Here is a 22,689-nt window from a genome sequence, read left to right on the forward strand (position 1 = left end):
TACTGCGTCGAATGCTTTCAGAGCTGAAGTGTTTTTATCATTGAGGACATGATCTAGCCAGCGTAGCCACTGTCTCTTAATTCACTGAACTATGTCAATGTCGTCGGATATCTCGAACAGCTCATATTCGCCGTCTTCAGCAAAACCTTTCTCTCGAAAACTCGTAAAATCGACTCATCAGACGTTGTCATAGTCCATGCTTCTGCACCATATAGTAGGACGGGAATAATGAGTGACTTATAGAGTTTGATCTTTGTTCGTCGAGAGAGGACTTTACTTCTCAATTCCCTACTCAGTCCGAAGTAGCACCTATTGGCAAGAGTTCTTCTGCGTTGGATTTCGAGGCTGACATTGTTGTTGGTGTTAATGTTGGTTTCAAGATAGATGAACTTACCTATGACTTCGAAGTTATGACTGTTAACAGTGACGTGGGAGCCAAGTCGCAAGTGCGATGGCTGTTTGTTTGATGACCGGAGATATTTCGTCTTGCCCTCGTTGATTCTTAGATCATTTTAATTAGAAATAGTCGACTAATGGCAATTTGTTGTTGTTTTACCGACATAAGACCTTCTCCAAATATTTCTGAAAAATGCTTTAGAATTCAAAACAGTCCGTGCCAAATGCCTGGTGTCGGCTAAGACTTGAGATTCTTCGACTTTTTTGATCTTTTAACTGTACCAAGATTGAATTATAAAAAAAATTTTAGTAACACGAAAACTTCATGCGAATATCAATAACATTTCAAATCTGGAACAAAATATTCCGACCTTGTCTCAGTAGTTAAGTGGCAATGAGTGAATGTACCAACACATTCAAGTTTGTCAATTTCCTGCAGGGCATTTGCCGCAGTTAAGCATGCTTGTATATCATATATCTACATATCTACAGTCACATTGACATCCAATTATGTAGTTGTCGGCAGACAATGCACCACTTCAGTTCACAAAAGAAGATAAAAAGCCGAAACACAAAATGCCTTTAATCGATGTGACCACAAACTATAATATTTAGGATAACTTTCTCACCATTTAGTTCGCTGCTGCAGAGGGCTTGGCAACGAATTGACGTTTCAGTTCGGCAGAGAAAAAAAAAAGCCGAAAAACTAAAAAAGAGAGCGAACTAACTGACATTGTACCAGTAGATTTGTGTGAATATATGTTTATATGTACATACATATGTAGCGGACGGTGGCAGTGCAAGCGACAGGCAGTCTGGCAGATCTTAAAGATTGGTCTTGAAGTAAAAATAAAAAACCAAAACAAATTAAGTGCAAAGGGAAGGTTACAGAAAGGTTGATCATCAACCTTCTTTGCTCCATGTTATGGTCTCAGATTTGGTGTTATGTTTTTGTTGTCGTTGTTGAGTTTTTTTTTGTATTTTGCTTCACCTCCTGAAGTGTCCGCCTTGGTGAGACGAAAAATGATTTACAAATGCGGCAGTGCCAAAGTTGCCTTAACACTTTACATACCATTATGTAGATGCATGCCAGGTGAAGACCCTACAGAAAAAATTTTGCTAGAAGATGAAAACTTTAAAGTTATTTAAATTAATAATATAGATGAGATTTATAAATATAAAATAATCTTCCATTAGGGGCCTGAAGCGGTAATGATTTTTTGGACTAGATTTGGTTTTTCACGGAGCCCCGCAAAAAAGCTTTTCAGAATTTGGCATTCAAAAGATCGATTCTGGCATGAACCGTGCGTCAAAGAGCACTATTCTATTGAAGCCAAAAATTGTCTAAGTCGTAGCCAATGTCAATTTAAGACATAAACATGCATTTACATTCCTCTTTTTCTTCACGAAGATGGCATTTCTGGAAAAGGTTTTCAAAGGAAAAATTCTTTAATGATGTTTCTCGACTATCACTTGCAAGTTTACTGATCACTTGTGTTCACGTATCTTTTTGTAGGCGGTCCTTTAGTTATTGCAATACTTTTAGCTGCAATAATAACTATATCGATCTTATATCTTGTCAGATGTTTGATTTAGGCTTCAAAATCAGTTTTTGCGGCTGAAAGTTTTTATGAGGATCAATTGAAAAGTCCCTGGCCTGATACTTAGATGACGCTACTAGGATTAAATCAATATAAGTTTTAGTTAGACCTAACCTTCACAAAGCGGGTGTATAAATTTTACAGCTATCGGATCATTAGTTTGCGAATTATATCATTTTGAGTGTACAAATTTATATTGGGAAAATAACAGTTTCGGATGTTGCTAAAATATTGCTCATTGAAGGGAAATAATAAATTTGAAGTAGAAGAGTTTCCGTACAATGCTCCCGGAAAATCAACCATTACGGATTGATAAGATAAGTTTAAACGTGGTGAAATAAGAACCGAAAACGGTGAACGCAGGGGACGCTCAAAAGAGGTTGTTACCAACAGAAACATCAAAAAAGTCCACAAAATAATTACGGATGACCATAAAGTGAAGTTGTTCGAGATAGCAGGCACTCTAAAAATATCAACTGAACGTGTACATGATTATATATTGAGTATGTATATTATTCACGAATATTTGGGCATGAGAAAGCCTTGTGCAAAGTGGGTGACCAAGATCGATATGTGACAATTGAAGAAACATGGCTCTATCATTTCACTTCGAAGTCCAATCAATAGTCATTCGTGTGAACTGCATACGATGAATCCGTGCAATATCATGGAAAAAGGCAACAGTCAGCTGACAAGGTTATGGCGTCTATGGGATGCGCATTGACTATCTTGAAAAAGGAAGGAACATCAACAGTGACTATTACATAGTCGAAGAAAATGAAGGACGAAATCGACGAAAAACGGCCGCATTTGAAGAAAAAGAAAGTGCTGTGTAACAAGTCAGTGAAAACGATGGAAAAATCCATGAATTAGGCTTCGAATAGCTTATACATCCACCTTATTCTGCAAATCTGTCCTCCAGTGCTGTTTCCTGGTTTCAAAAGAATGCTCGCTGGCCGAAATTGAGGCCTATTTTGAAGTATAAAAATGGTATTGAAGGGAACTATTTTGTCTTGTCTAAAACTTGTCTTAGATATCTAGGAGCTTCGCAGTTAAAGGGATTATATGAAGCATCCAACAAAATTAGTCATCAAGTTTCTTTCTTCGCAAAAAGCGTTGACGTCCTGTTTGAAGACCAATTCAGCTCAAAATAAACTCAATCTGCACCTATCCTAACCCCAAAAAAATACCTTCTCACAAAACTCCTGTTAGGGGATAGTTTAAGTGTTATGGGCCAATATCATGAATAAAAATTTGGTAAATAATTAGACCCTGCTATGAGAGTCTTTCGATTTCTAGTCTTCTCTTTTTATTAACTTTATGTAGATCTACTTTATTTTAATTTATAGAACATCAAATATGTATGTATGTAGATGAAATTTACAAAAAGCTATATTTTTAATCGCATGAGTGCCTTAATGCTTAAACGGGATTTGTTAGCACCTTCGATCTCTGTTATGCATTAAATGGCATTCATAGTGGAAGAATTGACATCGTCCTCGACTCCCTTTGAGTGAATTGCGTTGCTTTGGAAAAGAAAGCGAGTTGCCCAGAGAAACCAAAGTGATTGCATACCTGTAAGCCCAATTTTATTAATTTTAGGTTTAAAGATACACTGTTATCAGTAAAATACGCTATCCCAATTTCATTGAGATAACTCACATGTTGACCGATATATGCGGTATAAAGTCACCGGTGCATGATTGCGGTTAAGAAGGGTTCACTGTGTAATTAGTGATAGAGCTTCGAAACTGTTGATAGTATAGACCAAGGCCAGAGATTTCTGCTAAAGTTGAGTTTTTTAAAGCTCAATTGGCAATATTAACCTTCTCTACTCTTGTATACTACTTGAAAACTTACATTCCACTCATTATAATCGGTGCCTGCTCTAGTTTAATCGATGTTTTTGGAAGACATATTTTGCCGGCCCTAAATTGTCACTTAATATTTGTTTACATTCCATATACAAATACAGCTGTCACTTGATATTCTCATATTAGGGGGATTCTCTTGCTCTTGCAAAACCTTGCCCTGTGCAGAAATTGCAGAATTTTCCTCTTGGTGCAATGGCACAACAAAAAACACACACAGAAAATTATTTGCAACGGCTGTAAAATATGTCAGACTAAAACCCATGTTTATTTTCGTGCCGTCATAAGTATATCACTAGATTCTGCAGCACCCATTGCAGAATTGCTATTGGCCTTGCATATTTCGGTATAGGATTTTTGCATTTTGTGTCATCGTGCAATCTTGCAAGAGCAAGAGAATGCCGCTATTGATAGTTGTCGGTGAAAACTCATCGAAAACACACATTGTCGGTCCGAACGACTTAGATTCCACAACATACATAGTCAAAATAAACTATCGATATTGAGACGAATATGAAACTAAGGATACTGTCGATATTCTCATCGAGTGTTTTGCAGCTCTATTCGGTGACATTGGCATCTGTGGCATCAATTCGGAACTGTACTGTAAACAATTGGACCATCTGAAAGTAGCAATCTCACAGAAAAGGGCAGCTAACTTCAACAGGAGAGAAATCGTGTTCCAACAGGACAACGTCGGGGCACATACATTGAAAGTGACACGCCAGAATTCGGTATCAGCTTGTTTGGAAAGTTCTTGTTGATCCACCTTACAGTCCGCACCTAGCTCCAGGTGATCACTTTCTGTTTCGTATGATGAAAAATTAATGAAATGAATGAAAAATCGCCTCAAGGGAAACTTGAGAAAATTGTTTCAGGTTTTGGCCCATAGGGAAATGGCAGCAAGTTGTATGTGATGGTGCCTATTAGACCTAAATTGGTTCATTCTAACTTTGTTAAATAAAACCTTCAGTTTATTACAAAATTAATCAAATTTACATTTGAGTCAACACGTGCCTAGCGAACTGTTATTTCTTTTTTATTTTATTTTCCTTTAATACTTTCTTGGGATTTCTAAGATGCCAATCTTTTATAGCTTTCGATATGTAAAGTAAGACGAAAATTTTCTAATAATTATGGCACGTACACATTTTATTGAATTACGAATATTTAAGATTTTATTGCAAAATTCAATTTCACTCCTTTTACGGCCGAACAATGAGTTAATTGATGCTGATGACGATAATCACAGCAGCGAAGGCACCGGCACCTCAAATTATCTATCGTCTGGATATGCAGTTGGAATGCGAATAACAAAGCATGCGTAGAATAAAATGGAATAAAATTTCATTACTTTCATTAGCGGCTGTCACTTTGAATTTATGCACTTAGCACTCGGCAGTCGGCACTCGGCGCTTCGAGAATGCAATGAATTTTCCAGTGGCGTCCGTCACAAGCGCCGCCTCGAGGCTTGCACTTGCTCATGCAGCGTTGATTGAGATATATTCTTCGCAGATTAAACGAGCAGTTGGATTAGGATGCGCACGACATTTAATACAGACACACACCCACACGCATATGCATATGAATGTACATATGTAATGAAATTTATATGTAAATATGTATGTGTGGGTTGCATGTTAAAGCGCGCAGGCTTATTGCATACTAAAGAACACGCTTAGATACATAACTACATAATTTTATATTCATATACATGAGTACCTTAAGTACTTATGCATAAATGTGAGGCACTGAAAAACGACATTTAAATTAATTAAATGGATTAAACAGCTTGTTGAACTGTTGATGTAAATAAGATTGAATGCTTAACATTTTTTGTTTTTATCATACACTGAATGGGTATAAGTAAAGCCTTTAAGCTTTAGACCTGGCAAATCAACAATCGACCAGATATTCACCATGCGCCAAATCTTTGAAAAGACCCGTGAAAGGAGAATCGACACACACCACCTTTTCGTCGATTTCAAAGCTGCTTTTGACAGCACGAAAAGGAGCTGCCTTTATGCCGCGATGTATGAATTTGGTATCCCCGCAAAACTAATACGGCTGTGTAAACTGACGTTGAGCAACAATAAAAGCTCCGTTAGGGTCGGGAAGGACCTCTCCGAGTCGTTCGATACCAAACGAGGTTTCAGACAAGGCGACTCCCTTTCTTGTGACTTCTTCAACTTACTTCTGGAGAAAATAATTCGAGCTGCAGAACTTAACAGAGACGGTACCATCTTCTATAAGAGTGTACAACTGCTGGCTTACGGCGATTACATCGATATGATTGGCCTTAAAAACCGTACCTTTAGTTCTGCTTTCCCCAAACTGGATAAGGAAGCGAAGCAAATGGGTCTGGTGGTGAATTAGTGCAAGACGAAATATCTCGTGTCATCAAGCAAACAGTCGTCGCATTCGCGACTTGGCTCCCACGTAACTGTTGACAGTCATAAATAATTTCGTTTATCTTGGAATCAGTATTAACACCAACAACAATATGTCAGACTCGAAATCCAACGCAGAATATCTCTTGCCAACAGGTGCTACTTCGGACTAAGTAGGCAATTGAGAAGTAAAGTCCTCTCTCGACGAACAAAAACAAAACTCTATAAGTCATTATTCCCGTCCTGATATATGGTGCAGAAGCATGGACTATGACAACATCTGATGAGTCGATTTTACGAGTTTTCGAGAGAAATTTTCTGCGGAAGATTTATGGTCCCTTGCGCGTTGGCCACGGCGAATATCGCAATCGATGGAACGATGGGCTATATGAGAAATACGACGACATTGACATAGTTCAGTGAATTAAAAGACAGCGGCTACGCTGGCTAGGCCATGTCATCCGAATGAACGAAAATACTCCAGCTTTGAAAGTATTCGTCGCAGTACACGCCGGGGAAAGCAGAGGAAGAGGAAGACCTCCACTACGTTGGAGAGATCAGGTGGAGAAGAATCTGGCTTCGTTTGGAATCTCCATTTGGCGCTATGTAGCGAAAAGAAGAAATGACTGGCGCGCTGTTGTTAACTCGGCTGTAACTGCGTAAGCGGTTTCCACGCCAGTAAAGAAGAAGAGAAGTTGTCCCTATATAGAGATGTCACTGAGAGTCATACCTACTTAGAAATATTTGGACGAGTGGGTTTTCGCTCGAAATTAAAATTGAAATATTTTACTATTTTTTGCTGATACATATGTATGTATGTATATAGTATAAATACATCCATACATACATACGCGGCGTGTTTGACGAGTCAATGATATTTTCAATTTATTTTCAAATGCAACACTACACTATTTTCTAGCATATTTGGCGGTTATTAAAGAAGGTTAGGTTACTGGCTGATCCTTGCAATAAGGTCACGAAGAGTACCGTTTGGACTGCAAAGAACGCCGGTCCTGTATGATGCTAAGTACTCCTAAGTATAGATGGTACGAAACACTTCGTTCATGTCAAACATTTTTTCCGTCAGATCAATTCCAGCCAATTTGGCTAGTTCGCCGAAGGTATGAGTACAGATAGGTTTCAAGGTCAGTCTAGGAAAAGCTGGAAAATGTAGGAAGAGTGACTAGATGTTTCCACTTACTTCCGCCGTACAAGTTAGGCAATGTCTAGTTAGAACTCCTACAATTAGATTAGGTTAGGTTAGGTTAGATAGCTGATCAAAGATCGATTTGTGAGGCCATAGAAAAGAAGAACTCCTGTGTTCGAACTATAAATTAGTAAAACGCTTAGTAGCCAATACAAACTTGCACAGACGTTTAATTTCCATTCCCGCCAGCTCGGTGGGATGTCTGAAGGTATGCGCTCCCAAACGCAGAACAAGGTCAAGAAGGAACTCCTACAATTACAATAATATAAACCTTTCTAAGAGCAAGTAGTTCAATGCACTATAAATCTAGCGGTCGAACGCAAGAGAACAGCGCATGGCCGACAATATCTGGATCACATCCACGATTGTGACCGAATTTAAAGCCAAAAACGCATTGAATACCATCGATAAAACACCATATTCACCAGTTTTGGCTTCGTGTGATTTTTTCTTGTTGCCCCAAACTGAAATTGCCGCTCCGTGGAACCCGTCTTCAGTCGATCGAAGATATAAAACTAAATACGCTGAAGGCCATCCCAAAAAGTGTTTATGAAAAGTGATTCGAGGGCTGGAAAAATTTTTGGCATACAACTGGTGGGATTACTTTGATGTTGACAAAATAAATATTGATGAATAACTACATATTTTGCGTTCTATTTACAATTTCCGGGCACTTTTTTGTCATAATGTATTTCAGCCATTGAAAACATTCTTACAAAATCGCTTAGACGTTCTGAGATCACTTCAAATTTTAGGCCTTTAATTTTTTCGAGTAATATACTCTCCACTGTACCAATTGGAAAAGTTCGACTAAATTGGTTCACACACAAAATACCACCGATTTATCAAACAGCCCCTTGGTAAATTATATAGTGAGTAATACAAGTATAAACAAGCTTCACATTTGTAGCGTGTCCGCGTTTATCAGGCGCGTGCTTAGTGTAAATACCGTGAATCGTTGCGGTAGCTTCCACACACATTTTTTAACTCATAACGCAGACTTGCATTGTAATGTAGGTGCCTTTGTAGTCTCGTATCATTCATCAGCATAACAACATGACACAATCAGCCCTGCTGCATTGACAGTTCGTACATTTGTAACATAGTTGTTGTTGTTGAGTATGTAAGCAATGTTGTAGGAGCTGGTCGCCTAGCCTCATGTTAGGTTTGGCGCTCTGGGAGTCAGATAACAAAGTCTAAATAACGAAGTGAAACGTTATGTTATGACTAATATCCACTTTATTTGTATATTTATATTTGCTATTGTATACAATCAGTATGTAAACATATCTACCTATAAATTACAGAAACAATAAATAAACGTGATATATACGCTTTTACCGATTGCGAATACCAAGAATTCACACCAAAGTGACCGGTAGGAAAAAGGGAATTTAGTACGTGAGAGTTGATAGACAAACTGTTTCGCCAAATAAGGTTAGATTGAAGATGACTAGCCCTCTAAGCAGTACGGACCAGAAGTAAAGGGAAGCAAGAAACGTTATCTTCAGACGCACGAAGCTAATACGCCCTTCACAGGAGAATTTCTTTTAGTAACTACATACATATGTGTTCAGTTTGTGCTGTATGCTATAGTAATCCGATCTGAACAATTTTTAGGAGATTATATTATTACTTTAAAGTAATCCATGTCAAATTTCGTGAAGATACCACGTCAAATGCAAAAGTTTTCCATACAAGAACTGATTCCGATCGTTCAGTTTGTATGGTAGCTATATGTTATAGTGGTCCGATCTGAACAATTTCTTCCAATATTACATTATTTCTATGAACAATAACTCATACCAAATTTCGTGAAGATATATCGTCAAATGAGGAAGTTTCCCATGCAAGCATTTGATTCCGATCGTTCAGCTTGTATGGCGGCTATATGCTATAGTTATCCGATCTGAACAATTTCTTCTGAAATTACATTGTTGCCTTAAAAAATAATCTATACCGAATTTCGTGAATATATCTTATCATTTGAAAGTTTTCCATGCAAGCATTTGATTCCGATCGTTCAGTTTGTAAGGCAGCTATATGTTATAGTGGTCTTATATCGGCAGTTCCGACAAATGAACAGCTTCTTGAAGAGAAAATGACGTTTTCAAAATTTCAAAACGATATCTTAAAAACTGAGGGACTAGTTCGTATATATACAGACAGACAGACGGACGGACGGAGAGACAAACAGACGGACATGGTTAAATCGACTCAGCTCAACATACTGATCATTTATATATACATATGTATACTTTATAGGGTCGCTTCCTTCTGGGTGTTACAAACTTCGTGACAAACTTAATATACCCTGTTCAGGGTATAAAAACAGTTTTCCATATAAGAACTTGATTTTGATAGATCTGTATATATGGCAACTATATGCTATAGTGCTCTGATGTGAATTTGTTTTCGAATATTGTAGCGTTGCTTTTGGGAATATCCTTTGCAAAATTTCTTGAAAACATGTTGCCAAATAAAAGTCTTTTCTATACAAAAACTGCATGTTATAGTGGTCGGATACCGGTAGTTTCGACAAAAGAGTAGCGTTTAGATCGATATCTTGAAAACAGAAGGACTAGTTCGCGTATATGTATATAGACAGGCAGGCAGACAGACAGATAGACGAACATGATTAAATCGACTCAGCTCGTCACAGTGATCATTTAAATATTAATATGAGCATAAATTGTAAGACTTTGTTGAAAATTTTAAAATTCTTAAAAAATTCGTTTGCTGAATAGCCAGGTTGCGGCACGATACTGGTTGAAAATTTAACGAAAAACTTATGAAGAATTAATGCAGTATGCGATGATGCAAATACACGAGTTGTCGGTCCATAATTCCGGCCTCTTTTTACGAATAGCTTCACGCAAACTGCTCATAACACTCAAATAGTATTCCTTGTTCACAGTTTGGCCAGTAGGAAGGAGTTCGAAGTGCACCACACCTCGATAATCGAAGAAAACTGTCAAGATAGCCTTGATTTTTGAACTGCTTTGACGTGGTTTGTTCAGTTCTGCTCGCCTTTGCCACGATATTCGGGCGATTGATTCTGTTTTCGGGTCGTAACCGTAGATCCAAGACTTATAGTCAGTAATAATACATTTCATGACATCCTGATAGTTGAAAGCATTGCGATTTTGGAATCCATCGTGATTTTACTTTTCTTAGGCCCAAATGATCTTTCAAAATGGTTTTAACTGATCCTTCCGATATTCCAACGATGGCAGTAACATCTCTGACTGTTAATCGTCGATTCTCAATCACCAATTACTTTATTATATTGACGTGTTGAACATCAGTTAATGTTGACGACCGTTCTGGATGTGGTTCGTCCGAACGTTTCGGCACCAGAAATCTGATTTCGAGATTAAAATTTAATAGAACTTCTTTGTTGAATAATTTCGTTCATCATGAATATCTTCGAATGCACTTTATGTACTTCAGAAACACTAATGATTATTTTATTAGATGGCACTGACAGTCATACCAACCTACAAAGAAAAATATTTCGAAAATGGGGTTTCACGCGAAATGTACTTACTTTTTTTTGCCCACAGTAGTACATACATATTTTATAGAGTCTCCAACATTTTTTTCTAGATATTACAAACTTCGTGGTAAACTTAATACAGGGATTGTCCGGAAAGTAATAGGACTGAATTGATTTAAAAACAATTATTGAACCAATCGTTAAAATTTTTTAAAAACTTTCAAAATAGGCTCCTTCTGAGTCGATGCAGCGCTGCCAGCGCGATTTCCAAGCATTGAAGGCATCAGGGAAGGCATTCTCCGGAATAGCCTTGAGAGCCGAGGTGCATGCTGCTTGGATCCCTTCTGTCGGCTCAAAATGCTTGCCTTTCATCGGCCTTTTCAGGCAAGGAAACAAATAAAGTCCGGGTGCCACATCTGGCTGTAGGGCGGCTGAGGAAGCGTTGGGATGCCGGTCTTGCTCGCGCGAAAATGTTGGTCTTGACTCTCTATGTCCTCGGAGACAACTGACCAGCCGCTCGTTCGTTAGCTTGGAATGCTCTCTACCGAATACAGTCGGTGCGGGCACGCTACGAAGTACAGTTGCGGCGGAAGAAAATCAGTCCCATTCCTCTGTGTTTAGGGTATAAAAAATGAAGAGCTCTGAGCGCTGTTTTATGTTTCTTCGTAGAGGTCCTTGATGAATTTAGTTATGGAAAAGTCCGTTGAGGCTCGGAGGGCGGAGGTTCTTCTCTTCTCATAAGGTCTGGTTTGCTTTGGTTGGGATAATATTCAAATTGTTAGAAAATATTCGTCATTAGAACCTTCAGAAAAAGAATTTTCTATATTCATCTACTTGCAAGCTTTCAAATCAATTAAAGCAAAAAATAAAGTTTATCCTGACACAGAATCTTCCTGTATGTGTATTTTATGACTTAACTGCGTTTCTTCGTCCTATTTAATGAACGCAAAAACCGCGACAGTCGAATTTCCCAAGCTTCCCTTGAAGCGAACCCAGCAAACCCATTCGCCATAGACAGGAACAAGCAGTATTCACTTGGTGCTAGGTATGGTCTATTACGTGGATGCGTAAAAACCCCTAATTAAGCCTCCAGAGCTTCTAGTCACAATATTGTCTTGATGGGTGGTGGAATATAATTCACCTACTATTGGTCATAGCTGACCGCTGCTGGATGATTGTTTCCTTCAGATGGTGCAATTGTTGATAGTACAAGTCCGAATCGGGAGTTCGGTCGTAGGGGTGCAGCTCATAGTAGATGATTCTCTAACAACCCCCCAAACACATTCCAAAAGCTTCCAGATCGTCAATCCCGGCTTGGCTCACCACAATTCGACTACGATCATATTCCTAAAGCTATCAAATGAAAGAATAGTTCATTTATTTTACTTGATGTTTCATACATTCACTTGATTTATAAAAAACTTCCCCTTTGTTACATTACTCTCTTAAATATATCCTAAAACCTCATGGTAACATAAATTTAACTTTACCCACAGATATCTGAATGTGCTGCCCGGGGTGGCGAATGTGACGAGACCAAAGGTCGCCCTGTCTGTGGCACAGACGATCAAACCTACCCATCGCGCTGTCATTTATTGCGCGCACAATGCAGCGGTTATCAAGTGAGTCTCAAGTATCGAGGACACTGCAAAGGTGAGTCAAGTAACAACCTACAAAATACGCTAAAATAAACTAAGCACTTTTTCGTTTCACCAGCAGCTTGCAAAGAGGCACGTGAATATGCGCTCAAGCATCGGTCCAGTGGTCCACCGAAATTCATACCACGCTGCAAATCGGACGGCACCTATGCGGCCGTGCAATGCCTAGGCGATATGGGCTGTTGGTGTAGCGACATCGCCGGCAAACCCATCGAGAATACATCGGTCCGTAATGGCAAGCCCAAATGTCGCGAATACACCAAGGCGAATATACGTCGATCACCGTCACGTCACGTGAGTCCAAGTCGTCTCCGGCGCACGTGCACCGCCGTCGATCGTGCTGCCTTCAATGCCAATCTCATCAAAGTCTTCCAAAGCGAATACGTGCGAGCGGGACAGCTGAAACGTGGCCTGTCCGGCAAAACGGCGGAGGGTGGCGAGGGTGCGTCCAATGATAAGTTGGTGCTCGATTGGAAGTTTACCTACTTGGATGTGAATGCAAATCAAATGTTGGACAAAAATGAATTCCGCGAACTAAAGAAGCTCGTCAAGCGGGTGAGTTGTCATATATATACATATAAATGTGTGTGTGTGTGTATGTGTTTCTCAATTTGTTGAATGAATGTTACTGAATACATTGTCTCTTTGGCTGAATTATTATTCTTTAATTATAAATTCTTTGCACAGGCGGTGAAGCCGAGACGTTGTGGACGTGCTTTTGGCAAGTTCTGCGATTTGGATGACGACGATCGATTGACACTGACCGAATGGAATGATTGCTTCTCGAAAGATGAAATTAATCGTGAGTGTTGTTTTTTTTATTTTTCTTTTTGCATAGCATTCGGTCTAACGAAGCCATTACTAACAGTTACTTTTAGGTTACTATATTCATATTGATCGATTACATTGGATTACAAAATAAACACAAAATAAAAACTAATGAATAACAGTCGAAAATCGGAGGGCAGGGTGAATTCATTACAATTTTCATTGTTACTCATCACATTTCTGCATGAAAAGTGCTAATTTCTAGAAATTCTAAAACTGAAATACTAACCGAGTATGAATTTATGAGATAGGGCACAAGGTATGACTACGAGGGATTAGCTTTATGGGCTCAACGGTATTTTTCATAATGAATGATTGTTTGTTATTGTAGTTGTTGTAAGAATTAAGTTAGTTGTCATAATAACTTAACGTTACGCTCAGGAAACGAACTGTTTTGACGGGTTCGAACCAAATGGGAGAGAGATGGATTAAGTGATTTGGTTTCATTTGGCATGCAAAGAGGTGTTTAGTATCATGCGGAGACTCATTACATACATGGGGTTTTGCATGTTAGAGTCCAGTTATTCAGAATTTTAACCTGCTATAATACTGAGAAAAAGGTTGAGCAAGTATCACTCCGGTTTCACAATTCCCACTACAGCCTGTTCTACCATATCAGGTTTGAACCAGATTTTATCGGGTCAAGTCTTTTATTTCGCGGTTCTATCACTGTTTGGATCGATGGGTAATAAGTTAATGAAAGATTGGTCAGGATCTTTAATTAAACATTTAGTATGGACAACAGTTATCCAACTTGGTCGCTGTATCTATTCAAAGTTCCAAAAACTTTACAGAATTTTCAAAGAAAAGTAACAAATATCAAATGTTTCCTCTGAGATCAACATTTGTAAATTGTTTGACATTTTATGAAATGGAGGAAATTTCACAAAGTTTGAAAATATATTTCCAGCCGTTTTTTGTATAATATTTCATGAAAACGAAGAGCGATATAGACAAGTTTCTGATACGTAAAGCCATAAACGAAACGAACTGCCAAACTTCCATAGTAATTGAAACAAAGCATTTCGTTTTTTCGTGTAGGACGTCACGAAAGATATGTTTTTCTGTCAAATGCACTCCAAAAAAGTAACAGGACGAAAAAGTCGTAAAATTTATTTCGTTTATCCCTGAAACCAATGAAGGAGCAGATACCAATATTCATGACATTTTTAGCTTCGATTCCTTTTGCTTCATAAGCTTAAGAAAGTTCTTGATCTTTCACACGAATGCAACGAGTTATAGGACATGCATAGAAATTTGTATAGTTTGACATGGCGTATGAGTAATTTTAATTTTAATAAATTCTGTGAAATATATGTAGCTAAAATTTCGGATACAATTCAAAGAAGCAAAAGCGGTAAATTCGGTTGCACGGAAGTTATATAACCCTACACAAATGAATCGGTTTTCCACACAAGGGCTTGAGTTTGATCGGTTATTTTGTATGACAGCTATAAACTATATTTGTCCGAGCTGAACAATTTGTTCGAAGATTGTAGAGATGCCTTGGATTGTAAACTATGCAAAAACTAAGAGACTAGTTTGCATGTATGCACGCAGACGGACGTGGCTAAATTTACTCAGCTCGCCACGCTGATTATTTTTTTACATATATACATATACATATATATCTGATCCACAAACTGTATTAATGGGCATTTCAGTCAATTGGGAACTCTCCCTCATACCTCATTGTTCAGACCTATGGCACTCATAGCTAGTAAAAGAATACCAAACTATTTAATTGGCTTTGAATGGGCATTGAAATTACATTTGCTTGCATTTTTTTAATGAATTATTTTAATGATTTACTAACTTTTTATATTGCCCAACATAACAAATGCATCCACATATAATTACATCAATATTCCACTCCATCTTATGTACTGATTAAATATTACAGTGTGTACTCGGTGTAAGCAACATTTGCCTCTAACTTATGTATAGTTATTAAACAATGGCTGTCTTCGATTAGCCAAACTTTTTAATCAAGTATCCGCTTTCTCTCTTGTATCACTTCAACTCAATAGCCTTTTAGTTGCTTTTACGTGTAATTTTAAAGATGGGGTGCAGAGAAATGGCGAATCGAAGACACCTATTATTATCTACTGACCAACGGTTGTTTGCAACCACTAATGTAACAGGTCAATTGAAAAGATTCAAGCCTGACGCATAGATGGTGCTACTAGAATTAAATCCATATGTAAATTATATTATATATATTTTGAGTGAAGTAACTTTTGTTATTGTAAAAAAAATGGATTAACAGGAATTTCGCTTGTTGATAAGATATTGAAAAGGCCGATGAAAGGCAATTATTTGGCAACGACAGAGGGGATCCAAGCATCATGCACCTCATCTCCCAAGACTATTTCGAAAAATGCCTTCCGTGACGCTTTCAATGCTTGGACGCAGAAGGAGCCTATTTTGAAAGTTTTTAAAGAATTGTTACGATTGGTTCAATAAAGTTTTTTATTGACTCAGTCCTATTTTGCCCTGAAGTGCAATCGACAGTCAATCGAACGCGATCAATGCCGAGGAAAAACGCAACAGTCGGCTGCCAAGATTATAGCGTCTGCTTTTTGGGATGCGCATAGAATAATTTTTATTGGCTACCTTGAAAAAATAAGGACCTTTAACAGCGACTATTACATAGTCGAAGGAAGTTATGGACGGAATCGACAAAAAATGGCCGCATTTGAAGAAGAAGAGAATTCTGTTTCATAATGGCATAAATTCATGAATTGGGCTTCGAATTGCTTCTGCATCCAAGACATTCTCCAGATCTGGCCTCCAGCGACTATTTCCTGTTCTAGGATCTCAAGAGATTGCTCGCTGGGGAGAAATTTTCGCCGAATGAAGAGGTATTAGCCAAAACTGAGGTCAATTTTGAAGCACAGGTGCAAAAAAATGTGTTTTACTATTGTTGCCGAGGGACTTTTCAATTGACCTCTCAATTTATTGCAATTATCTAAATTACAAAGAGAATTGAATTGCAATTAATTGCAATAAACATTTTGAAATTGTTACACCGGGTAGGGGAGAGCCTAGTACGGTTCCGAATTAGTGTAAAAGTGGGTATGTTGCAGCAACTAACATAGAAGCATACTATAAAGAAATTAAGAATAATAAAATAGAAAAGCTTTTTATTGGCTCGGGTAAAAAAATTAAGTAGTTCTTAAGAATTCAGGCAAAAAAGATAAGCTGCTTCCTTGAAAGACACCTAACACAGAACTATACGATTTGCTCATCATATTACAAATGGCAGCACTTTGTTACTTAACATTTATGTTATTAAAAAACTAATTTTTGGCTGAAAGTTAAATTTGACATACATATGTATGTACATATATTTGAAAGCCGTTATTGCTATTTGAAAATCTTGAAAAAGCATTTTTTTAATTTATTGCTAAGAAAATTAAATATACACATATATACACAGATACATATTTTTATTTATTAGTTGCTGTTACCGAGTATCTACTGTATTATAATTCAATTTCATTTTACATATTTACATTGCAATTGAAATTCCAACTGCAGGTCATTCGGCTGCTGAAAATAAAAACTATGCCGTTAACAGCATCTCCAGCAACAGCTACCAAGGCTATACACCACAACAACAACTGCCGCAAAATAATAACAACGGCAATAATCGGCATGCAGTGCCACCCTATAATCATCATACATCACAAATGCACCTGAATAATCACCAACAACAACAACAAAATCATAATACATATAGTAATAACAATAACAACAACAATTTCAATTTAAATCGAAATGATAATCTGAACAATATCAATCATTCATCGAGCACTTTTGACGATTTGGAGAGCGAAAGTACGGGCGATGAAGATGAAAGTGGTGGGCTGCATGGCGACTATGAGGATGAGGACTACGAGCAGGAAGATGGTGGTGAAAATAGCGATACGTTACGCATGCTAAATTCAACACGTATACATTGTACGTACATACATACATGCACGCATATATTCGCATATTAACACACATATATACACATAAAGGGTGATCCATTTTGAGGTTCCTTACTTTAAAATAAAACACAGAACCTCACGGGGAATGCTTTGGCATTTATTGTTTGAAGGTTATCTTTTTCAAATGTTGGTCGCGGCTACGTCTCAGATGGTCCAACCGTCTATGGCTCGTTCGAGCATTTCGATTGGTTACTGGCAAATGAACCCGCTATGTTTTGCTCCGAAGTTTGAATCGAAGCGAGATTGTCCGCATAGACTTTAGACTTTACATATCGCCACAGGAAAAATTCTAACGGTATGATATCACACGTTTTTGATGGCCAATCGACTCGACTCACTACACGACTCACGCGTGATCTGTCAAAAAAGGCTATTGAAAAAAGTATCTCTACTTGGATCACCCATTATGTAGGAAAGCATGCACATATATACATACATACACATCATGTATTAAATTGTCGAGTAAATAAATTATTTTTTAATAATTTCTTAAGCAATTTTTTAACTTTAAGACTAACATTTTGCACTACAACAACTCTTTCCATTACAACAACAACTTTCTACACTAACAAACCACTCCATAAATTCGTACATACATACTTACATACACATACATATATATTATATAAGCATATGAGTGACCTTAAGCCATATAAATGGCGGGTGTAGGTTTTCACAAAAAAAAAATCGTCTAAAAGAAGATAAAAATATTTTAAATTATTGCATGCACAAATACTAAAACAACAAAAAAATAAAATTAATAATCTCCAATAAAGGGCCGAAAATTCTCGAGGATTCCAATACGAAGTTGGATACACAATTGAACGAGTCCGAAAGCGAATCCGAATGTTTGGCTGATCAAAAAGCAACGCTCGAGGAACAACGCGTAAGTACAACCTACCATTTCATGCCTCACAATATATACTTGTACTATATTTATAATACATATGATATATACATATATGCTTGTGTTCCTTTAGCATGGCGGCACACTGTTCTATGTGCCCGAATGCACTTCGGATGGCCGTTATCAGCGTGTGCAATGCTATCGCTCCACACCGTATTGTTGGTGTGTGAATGAGGATACCGGCAAGAATATACCGGGCACAACGGTAAAGGATAAGCGACCACAATGCGATGTCACCTATGCGGCGCCGCGTCCCATGAAAGGTTGTCCGGAGCCGAGAAAAGCCGTCTTTCTGAATGATCTCAAAGAGTTCTTGAAGACACATATTGTGTCGACTGCTAGTGCCGGGTAAGTGAAATTGAAACATTATTAAAAAATAATAGTGTATGAATATTGAAAACAGGTGAGAAAATATCAAACTGTTAACAACGTTATTGTACGATTTTGGAAAAATGTGGGTTTATTAGCATATTTTTACGGTATCGAGTCACTTTGAGATAAGATTAGTATGGGTGTCAGCGAAGGTTGCGAATTTTTAATTAAAAAATATTGCATTAAAATTTTTCTTTTGGCTTAAAGTGAATCGCAAGAGGTTTAGTTAACTCTTCTGCCTCAGTCCTTCCCTAGGTGTTGGGGTTCCAACTGCTTATCGCCCTATCGGTGTCCGCAGTAAGGTTGACAAATTCTGCGGAGTTGAGCTGTTTGGAAGAAAATGAAGGAGACACATCTCAACACTTTCTTCCTGATTGTTCTGCCATTGCTAGGTCAGGTCTTATACACCTGGGAGTTTATACTTGAAGATATCTCGCTGAACTGATGGAAATAGAAATTAAACGACTAGGTATTGCCCTCATGGCGCTATAACGACTTATAAAATCCATTTACACAAGTTCTATTTTCTGTTTTTAAAAGAAACCGTATATATAATAGTACAAGTCCAATCCTCATCTTAAGTATCAGCCAGTAAACCTAATCTTACCTAAACATATATAGTGTTAAGAGGTAGAGTAGGGATGTTCCGTAAAGGCAGTCGGATAATTTCACTTTGACTTTGAAATGTTTTGAACGACTTTTGGGAATGTTTTTTATAGTCACATAGCGAGTAGGGGAAACCAACAGATCTCAAGATTTAAGTAAAACATTGATTTGGAAGTTATTCCCAATATCCTGATAACTTTTCTGGAAAGTGTTAAGTGAAGTTAGGTTAGTTAAATATGGTGATTTTACGTTAGATCACGAAAAATTCCACTTGGATAACTGGAGATGCCTGTCTGTTGTGATGCTCAGAGCTCCTAAGTACGCATTTCAACAAAACTTAATGTTGGGAAAGCTGCACAGCGGTGGAGGAAGTGTCTAGATGTTTGCTCCACACCTTCCACCTTGCAACTTTCACATGTTGTATCCTCAAAAATCTTTAGCCTTATCTCATGAGTGCCAATGGGACAGAGCCCAGTTAGGCCATGTGAACCTTGCTAAGGGCTAGTAATGTAATGGACCTTTTACGTTTCACTCTGTGTTAGAAGGCTGTCGCAACCCTACAAGTGTTGGTTGTTGACTAATGTTTGCTGAGGTCGCGCGATTCTCATAGACCCAGCGTTCGAGAGCATCACGACAGGCGAAACCCTACTCGTTCCCATCCCAATGGGATTTGGATAATGGGTGCCTACAATATTATTGCAAGCTCATCGGCTTTATTTTTTGACGATTCCGCTGTGGCCGGGTCGGCTGACAAGTTTCATATGGAAGTAGAGTAGTGCTTCACGACAAGCTAAATTTTATTCAGCGATGAGGCTCAATGGGTACATAAATTAGTAAAATTGGGACGAAGAGCAACCTAAATAGATTTAAGGGCTAGCACTTTACCCAGAAAAAATGACGGTTTGGTGAGTCGGTGAAATCATCGGTCAATATTTCTTCAAAAATGATGCCGGTGAGAATGTAATCGTCAATGAGTACCGTTATCGCGCCACGATAACCAACTATTTGATGCCTGAAATTGAAGCTCGTAATCTCGGCGGCATTTGGTTTCAACAAGACGGCGCCACTTCCCACACATCGCATCAATCAATCGATTTATTGAAAGAACTCTACGTTGAGCAGATAATTTCACGTTTTTGGCCAGTAGATTGGCCACCAAGATATCACACCGTTTTTCCTGTTCGGATATGTAAAGTCTAAAGTATATGCGAACAATCCTGCTTCGATTCAGCCCTTAGAGAAAAACATAAAGCCTGTCATTCGCCAGTTACCAGTCGAAATGCTGGAGTCATCGAATATTGGATTCAACGGATGGACCATCTGAGACATAGCCGCGAACAACATTTGAAAGAGATAATCTTCAAAAAATAAATGCCAAAGAATGTTTTTTCGAATGATAATAAACATTCCTCATAACATTTGAAGTTTCTGTGTTTTTTTTTAAGAAGGGAATCTGGAATTCATCGCCTTTTATATTATAATAACTTCCGGCAACCATAGACAGGGACTGCAAATCTTTTTAGATGATCTCGGGGATTTCGTAAAGTTTTGTCAACTATCGGAAACACAAATATTTCACAATCCAACAGAACCTCACTTTAAACCAATTTTTATTTAGTGTTAGAGAATTTTTTCGAGACTTAGAATATTTTTAATTTCATTGGAGCACGCTGAAAACTGATTTTTCTATAATTTTATTGTACTATATAGAATTAAATAATTATTTATATAGATTTAAAATGATTTTAAATATGCTGCTCTTCCACACAGCGGTAATGCAACCAAATGGGGTTCGGAGGACGAGCGTATTGCGACGTTAAGCTTCGTCTTGCTCGATAAAAACAAGAACAAAGTTTGGGAGCGTAAAGAATGGAAGACATTCAGAGAGATGGTGACCAGCTCGAAGTAAGTACAATATAGAATTTTTATATACATACATACATATATGTATGTAAACATATGTATATGGTATATTAAATGCATGTATATGAAAAATGTTGAACAATAATTTCGTAAAATTGCAGAACGCTACGTAAATGCGGCAAAAAGATGCCACGGTACTGTGATGTGAATGGTGATAAGAAAATAACGCTTACCGAATGGTTGAACTGCTTGCAAACGCAGCGCAACGAAGTGCAGACAACATCGCAGAGTTCGACGGAAGCCAGTAAGTAGCAGCATTTACATATTTTCCTTCATGGACATATGCGAAAAATATTTCATTCAAAATTCGATTTTCCTTTTTGTTTCTTTGCTTTTGCAGACATATCCATAACGTCGAAGCCTTTGAAGCTAACTGGCTCCAATCCGCTGGAGCAATATCTTAAAGATTGACAGCGTTGCCACAACGGTGCGGGCATTTCGTCGAGAATTATGTTTTTTGTTTAAATTTTTAATTTAATTTTTGTTTTTGTTTTTATAATTTTTATTTTTTATCATGAGCTGGTGTTTTGCTTTATTGGAAATTTGCATTTTACGTGATAGTGATGAGATATTCTTACTATTAAAAATACACATATTTATGTATGTATGTTTTAAACTGAAATTAAAATCGAAACAAAAAATTATTAATATACTTATGTAACTAATGTTAGTTGTGAGCTTAAATTGTAAGTGTAAGCAGTAAAAAAAGTGTTTTAAGTCAACAACATATACCGAACAGGCAGTTTGTTGTATGTATGTATTTTATACTAAACCTTTGTACATATTTATATATATATTTATATTTATCGCTTAGAGTAAGTTCTCAACTACTTTGTATGCTAAAAATCTTAGTTTTTTAATTAAATGCATGCGTACATACATACATCTGTATGTATGTATATTTGCATGCGTAATTGCGCCTTAGCATAGTAGTGCCTTATATGTACTAAATACATACTGTATATGTATGTATAAACAGCTAATTTATTTTAAGATTTTATTAGTCTCAAAAGTTTATATGTAATGTGGAATAAATATAATATTGTGCACAGCAGATGTTTCATCGGTTTTTGTTGTATTTTTTGTTTTTCGTTTTTAGTGCTATTAGTTGCGAATTTTAAAGATTTTTTTTATTAAGAAATTATCAAAAATTAAATAAAGGTAAATAAAATTAAATAAATATTTAAATAAAAAAAATAAAAAATATTGAATAGCAATTTAATTGATAAGAAATTACCAAAGTTAAAATAAAAGTAAATAAAATAATTCAATAAAATAAAAAAAAAATAATATTTAAATAAAAAAAATTTAAAACTATTGAATAATAATATAATTGACAAAAAACAATAAAAAAAATATAAAACATGAAATAAAATATATAAAAAAATACTATTTAAATAAAAGAAATTTAAAACTATTGAATAATAATTTAA

General features: G+C 37.1%; 1 protein-coding gene across 4 annotated transcripts in view; it reads left to right on the forward strand.

Moving 5' to 3' along the window:
* The window catches only part of LOC126755286 (SPARC-related modular calcium-binding protein 2), a 50,307-nt gene extending 27,997 nt beyond the window's left edge, over nt 1-22,310 (forward strand). The window contains exons 3-11 of one of the 4 annotated variants that reach the window (XM_050467742.1): nt 12,461-12,617; nt 12,681-13,177; nt 13,310-13,424; nt 16,994-17,365; nt 18,225-18,334; nt 18,429-18,703; nt 21,104-21,238; nt 21,358-21,500; nt 21,597-22,310. In XM_050467742.1, the coding sequence (XP_050323699.1) occupies nt 12,461-12,617; nt 12,681-13,177; nt 13,310-13,424; nt 16,994-17,365; nt 18,225-18,334; nt 18,429-18,703; nt 21,104-21,238; nt 21,358-21,500; nt 21,597-21,667 (1,875 nt within the window). In that variant the 3' untranslated portion in view covers nt 21,668-22,310. Of the gene's footprint in view, nt 1-12,460; nt 12,618-12,680; nt 13,178-13,309; nt 13,425-16,993; nt 17,417-18,224; nt 18,335-18,428; nt 18,704-21,103; nt 21,239-21,357; nt 21,501-21,596 lie in introns of all 4 variants that reach the window. The other 3 variants (XM_050467740.1, XM_050467741.1, XM_050467743.1) reach the window with 3 other exon arrangements.
* The last annotated feature ends 379 nt before the right edge of the window (nt 22,311-22,689 follow it).

This window comes from Bactrocera neohumeralis, chromosome 4, assembly GCF_024586455.1.
Source record: "Bactrocera neohumeralis isolate Rockhampton chromosome 4, APGP_CSIRO_Bneo_wtdbg2-racon-allhic-juicebox.fasta_v2, whole genome shotgun sequence".
Taxonomy (NCBI): domain Eukaryota; kingdom Metazoa; phylum Arthropoda; class Insecta; order Diptera; family Tephritidae; genus Bactrocera; species Bactrocera neohumeralis.